This window comes from Rhinoraja longicauda, chromosome 41 (assembly GCF_053455715.1).
Source record: "Rhinoraja longicauda isolate Sanriku21f chromosome 41, sRhiLon1.1, whole genome shotgun sequence".
Taxonomy (NCBI): Eukaryota; Metazoa; Chordata; class Chondrichthyes; order Rajiformes; family Arhynchobatidae; genus Rhinoraja; species Rhinoraja longicauda.
The window spans coordinates 1,271,418-1,277,673 of NC_135993.1; the positions used below are offsets into that span (position 1 = coordinate 1,271,418).

General features: G+C 55.3%; 1 protein-coding gene across 2 annotated transcripts in view; it reads right to left on the reverse strand.

Annotated features, from left to right (window-relative positions):
* Positions 1–6,256, reverse strand: part of LOC144611697 (SH3KBP1-binding protein 1-like) — a 40,756-nt gene that overhangs the window by 17,091 nt on the left and 17,409 nt on the right. For both annotated transcript variants that reach the window (XM_078430923.1, XM_078430924.1), the window contains 2 exons: positions 3,991–4,181; positions 1,689–1,804 (listed from right to left, as the gene is read on the reverse strand). In XM_078430923.1, the coding sequence (XP_078287049.1) occupies positions 1,689–1,804; positions 3,991–4,181 (307 nt within the window). The remainder of the gene's footprint in view (positions 1–1,688; positions 1,805–3,990; positions 4,182–6,256) is intronic.

Genomic DNA, 6,256 nt, shown 5'->3' on the forward strand with positions numbered 1-6,256 from the left:
TGGGTGGGGGAGGGGGGCAGGGTGGGGTTATTGGGGGGTTGGGGGTGGGGGGCAGGGTGGGGTTATTGGGGGGTTGGGGGTGGGGGGCAGGGTGGGGTTATTGTGTGGGTGGGGGAGGGGGGGGCAGGGTGGGGTTATTGGGGGGTTGGGGGTGGGGGGCAGGGTGGGGTTATTGTGTGGGTGGGGGAAGGGGGGCAGGGTGGGGTTATTGGGGGGTTGGGGGTGGGGGGCAGGGTGGGGTTATTGGGGTGGGTATTACATGGTGGGATGGGGGGTGCAGCAGTGGAACACATCGCACCTCAGCAGCAGAGGTGCAAGGGTGAGGAGGGAGAGGGAGACCTACTGGCTCAAGCTTATAAGTTCATAAGTGATAGGAGCAGAATTAGGCCATTCGGCCCATCAAGTCCAATCCGCCATTTAATCATGGCTGAACTATCTCTCCCTCCTAACCCCATTCTCCTGCCTTCTCCCCATAACCCCTGACACCCTTACTCATCAAGAATCTATCTCTGCCTTAAATATATCCACTGACTTGTGGCCTCCACACTCCTGTGTGGCAATGAATCCCACAGATTCACCACCCACAGCCTAAAGAAATTCCTCCTCATCTCCATTCTAAAGGAACGTCCTTTAATTCTGAGGCTGTGCCCTCTGGTCCTAGACTCTCCCACTAGTGGAAACATCCTCTCCACATCCACTCTATCCAGGCCGCTCACTATTCGGTAAGTTTCAATGAGGTCCCCCTTCATTCTACTAAACTCCAGCGAGTACAGGCCCAGTCCCGACAAACGCTCATCATAGGTTAACCCACTCATTCCTGGGATCGTTCTCGTAAACCTCCTCTGGACCCTCTCCAGAGCCAGCACATCCTTCCTCAGATACGGGGCCCAAACTTGCTCACAACACTCCAAATGTGGCCTGACCAGCGCCTTGTAGAGCCTCAGCATTACATCCCTGTTTTTGTATTCTAGTCCTCTCGACATAAATGCCAGCATTGCGTCTGCCTTCCTTACCACCGCTACCACTTGCAAATTAACCTTGTGGGAATCCTGCACCAGCTCCTCCAAGTCACCTTGCACAACCATTAAAAGGTGGACCTGCATCTCAGTGACCCTCAACCTGCACCCTTGTTGTTGTTGAGGATCATAGAAACATAGAAACATAGAAAATAGGTGCAGGAGTAGGCCATTCGGCCCTTCGAGTCTGCACCGCCATTCAATATGATCATGGCTGATCATCCAGCTCAGTAACCTGTACCTGCCTTCTCTCCATACCCCCTGATCCCTTTAGCCACAAGGGCCACATCTAACTCCCTCTTAAATATAGCCAATGAACTGGCCTCAACTACCTTCTGTGGCAGAGAATTCCACAGATTCACCACTCTGTGTGAAAAAAAACGTTCTCATCTCGGTCCTAAAAGACTTCCCCCTTATCCTTAAACTGTGACCCCTTGTTCTGGACTTCCCCAACATCGGGAACAATCTTCCTGCATCTAGCCTGTCCAACCCCTTAAGAATGTTGTAAGTTTCTATAAGATCCCCCCTCAATCTTCTAAATTCCAGCGAGTACAAGCCGAGTCTATCCAGTCTTTCTTCATATGAAAGTCCTGCCATCCCAGGAATCAATCTGGTGAACCTTCTCTGTACTCCCTCTATGGCAAGAATGTCTTTCCTCAGAGGGTCCCTTACCTGCCAGTGTTTCGTGACTGCGTTCCACACCCCAACTCTGCCCGTGTGACTGGTGGCAATGAGTTGATTCCCCACGAAGAACAAGTCTTCGAGCGGCGGTCCCAGCGTGAAGGTTCCTGAAGAGAGGACCGAGCAATGTTCAGATCTTCGCAAGCCCAACGCTCAACCCAATCCCTCCCCTTTCACCCAACAAACAGGCGCAGCGGTAGAGTTGCCGCCTTACAGCGAATGCAACGCCGGAGAACCGGGTTCCATCCCGACTACTGGTACCGTCTGTACGGAGTTTGTACGTTCCCCCCGTGACCTGCGTGGGTTTTCCCCGAGATCTTCGGTTTCCTCCCACACTCCAAAGACGTAGGTTAATTGGCTGGGCAAATGTAAAAATTGTCCCTAGTGGGTGTAGGATAGTGTTAGTGTGCGGGGATCGCTGGTCGGCGCGGACCCGGTGGGCCGAAGGGCCTGTTTCCGCGCTGTATCTCTAAAACTAAACAGATAACAAGGGCCTGTTTCCTGTTTCATCGTTACTTGTTTGCATATCTTTCATTCATTGTTCTTTATCTCCCTACATCATCGTCTATATATTTCTTGTTTCCCTTTTCCCTAACTAGTCTGAAGAAGGGTCTCGACCCGAAACGTCACCCATTCCTTCTCTCCAGAGATGCTGCCTGACCCGCTGAGTTACTCCAGCACTTTGTGTCTACCTTCGGTGTAAACCAGCATCTGCAGTTCCTTCCTCAGACCAGCGACCAGCCAGCCTCTCCCATTGAAGTCCTTCAGACGCTGATATTGGTTTCGCTCTGACTTTTCACACTTTAGACTTTAGATTATTAGACTTTAAAGATAGAGCGTGATAGCTCTATCCTCTCTGTGGCCCCCTGAGTCCGTGCCAACCAGGGGGTCACCCCGTACACCAACACTATCCTACACACACACTAGGGGACAATTTACAATTTTTACCGAAGCAAATCGACCTACAAACCTGCACGTCTTTGGAGTGTGGGAGGAAACCGGAGCGCCTGGAGAAAACCCACGCAGGTCACGGGGACAGCGTGCAAACTCCGTACAGACAGCGCCCGTGGTCAGGATCGAACCCGGGTCTCTGGCGCTGTGAGGCAGCAACTCTACCGCTGTACCACCGTGCCACACAATTGCTTACCCTATCCCCAACATTACACCTGTCTGACACTCCTCATCTAGTTGAAAGGATCGGACAGGCTAGATACAGTAAACATGTTCCCAATGTTGGGGGAGTCCAGAACCAGGGGCCACACACAGTTTAAGAATAAGGGGTCGGCCATTTAGGACTGAGATGAGGAAAAACTTTTTCACCCAGAGAGTTGTGAATCTGTGGAATTCTCTGCCACAGAAGGCAGTGGAGGCCAATTCACTGGATGTTTTCAAGAGAGAGAGAGAGTTAGAGTTAACTCTTCGGGCTAACGGAATCAAGGGATATGGGGAGAAAGCAGGAACGGGGTACTGATTTTAAATGATCAGCCATGATCACATTGAATGGTGGTGCTGGCTCGAAGGGCCGAATGGCCTCCTGCACCTATTGTCTATGTCTGACTAACCCTGACCCTAATGCCCTCGGCGTGGGGCGGGTTACAGGTCATAGAGTCACAGAGTGATACAGTATGGAAACAGGCCCTTCGGCCCGACTTGCCCACACCGGCCAACATGTCCCAGCTACACTAGTCCCACCTGCCCGCATTTGGCCCATATCCCTCCAAACCTGTCCTATCCATGTACCTGTCCAACTGTTTCTTAAACGTTGGGATAGTCCCAGCCTCAACTACCTCCTCTGGCAGGTATCACAAAATGCTGGAGAACTTCAGCGGGTCAGGAGGCATCTCAGGAGAGAAGGAATGGACCCGTTCCCTCTCTCCTGAGATGCTGCCTGACCCGCTGAGTTACTCCAGCATTTTGTGGTACCTTCAATTTGTAGCAGCATCTGCAGTTATTTTCCTACCTCCTCTGGCAGCTTGTTCCATACACCCACCACCCTCTGTGTGGAAACGTTGCCCCTCAGATTCCTATTAAATCCTTTCCACTTCACCTTGAACCTATGTCCTCTGGTCCTCAATTCCCCAACTCTGGGCAAGAGAATCTATGCATCTCTCTGCCTCTGGTCCTAGATTCCCATCTCTGGGCAAGAGATTCTGTGCATCTATCCTGTGTCTGTGGTCGTTTCCAGTACAATGTTAATCCCCCCATCCCAGATGCCAGAGCGGGCGTGCGTGGGGCAGGGGCGTGCGTGTGGGGCGTGCGTGGGGCGTGAGCGTGCGTGGGGCACGAGCGTTACCGATCTCACTGCCGCTGCACCCCTCGTGGATGGCCCACAGGATGATTTCACTGCACGAAGCCACCGCCACCATCTTGTCGTTGTCACCCAGCGACCCGCCCAGCACTTTGGCATTGAGGGCCACCTGCTCAATCACCCAGTCCAACCGCGGGCTGGAGAACACCAGCTGCCAGCCCGAACATTCCTTCAGCCTGTCGGACAGGGCACGGGTCAGTACGGCACACCAGGGGGCACAACATCTCACGGGTGGCTGGGTGGGTGGGTGAGTGTGTGCAAGTGAGTGTGCGAGTGAGACAGCGTACGCTTGAGAGAGTGTGCGTGAGAGTGTGTGGGTGAGAGTGTGGGGGTGAGTGTGTGGGGGTGAGTGTGTGGGTGTGAGTGTGTGGGTGTTAGTGTGTGGGTGTGAGTGTGTGCATGAGAGTGTGTGGGTGAGAGTGTGTGGGTGTGAGTGTGGGTGAGAGTGTGTGGGTGTGAGTGTGTGGGTGTGAGTGTGTGGGTGTGTGGGTGTGAGTGTGTGAATGAGAGTGTGTGGGTGAGAGTGTGTGGGTGAGAGTGTGTGGGTGTGAGTGTGGGTGAGAGTGTGTGGGTGAGAGTGTGTGGGTGTGAGTGTGTGGGTGTGTGGGTGTGAGTGTGTGCATGAGAGTGTGTGGGTGAGAGTGTGTGGGTGAGAGTGTGTGGGTGTGAGTGTGGGTGAGAGTGTGGGTGAGAGTGTGTGGGTGAGAGTGTGTGGGTGTGAGTGTGGGTGAGAGTGTGTGGGTGAGAGTGTGGGTGAGAGTGTGTGGGTGTGAGTGTGGGTGAGAGTGTGTGGGTGAGAGTGTGGGGGTGAGAGTGTGGGTGAGAGTGTGTGGGTGTGAGTGTGGGTGAGAGTGTGTGGGTGTGAGTGTGGGTGAGAGTGTGTGGGTGAGAGTGTGGGTGAGAGTGTGTGGGTGAGAGTGTGGGTGAGAGTGTGGGTGAGAGTGTGTGGGTGTGAGTGTGGGTGAGAGTGTGTGGGTGTGAGTGAGAGTGTGTGTGAGTGTGTGCAAGTGTGTGTGTGAGTGTGTGCAAGTGTGTGTGTGAGTGTGTGTGAGCGTGTGTGTGTGCGTGAGTGTGTGTGAGTGTGCGTGAGCGTGTGTGAGTGTGTGTGCGCGCGAGTGAGACAGCGTGCGCGAGAGTGTGAGTGTGTGTGAGCGTGTGTGAGTGTGTGTGAGCGTGTGTGAGTGTGTGTGAGCGTGTGTGCGCGAGCGTGTGTGAGAGTGCACGCAAGTGAGACAGCGTGCATGAGAGTGTGTGTGAGTTTTTTTTGAGAGTGTGTGCGTGAGAGAGTGTGAGTGTGTAAGTGTGTGAGAGTGAGTGAAATTATGGATCACTACATTGCTGATACCTTCTTGTCTGTATTGAGGAGATGGGTGGGGAGGGCACAGTGATGGGTGGGGGGGGCACAGTGATGGGTGGGGAGGACACAGTGATGGGTGGGGGGGGCACAGTGATGGGTGGGGAGGACACAGTGATGGGTGGGGGGGGCACAGTGATGGGTGGGGAGGACACAGTGATGGGTGGGGAGGACACAGTGATGGGTGGGGAGGACACAGTGATGGGTGGGGAGGACACAGTGATGGGTGGGGAGGACACAGTGATGGGTGGGGAGGACACAGTGATGGGTGGGGAGGACACAGTGATGGGTGGGGGGTACAGTGATGGGTGGGGGGGGCACAGTGATGGGTGGGGGGGGGCACAGTGATGGATGGGGGGTACAGTGATGGGTGGGGGGTACAGTGATGGGTGGGGGGGACAGTGATGGGTGGGGGGGGGCACAGTGATGGGTGGGGGGGGGCACAGTGATGGGTGGGGGTGACACAGTGATGGGTGGGGAGGACACAGTGATGGGTGGGGAGAACACAGTGATGGGTGGGGAGGACACAGTGATGGGTGGGGGGGACACAGTGATGGGTGGGGGGGACACAGTGATGGGTGGGGGGGGGCACAGTGATGGGTGGGGGGGACAGTGATGGGTGGGGAGGACACAGTGATGGGTGGGGGGTACAGTGATGGGTTGGGGGGACACAGTGATGGGTGGGGGGGACACAGTGATGGGTGGGGGGGACACAGTGATGGGTGGGGGGGACAGTGATGGGTGGGGGGGGCACAGTGATGGGTGGGGGGGACAGTGATGGGTGGGGGGGACAGTGATGGGTGGGGGGGGCACAGTGATGGGTGGGGGGGACAGTGATGGGTGGGGGGGACAGTGATGGGTGGGGGGGGCACAGTGATGGGTGGGGGGGACACAGTG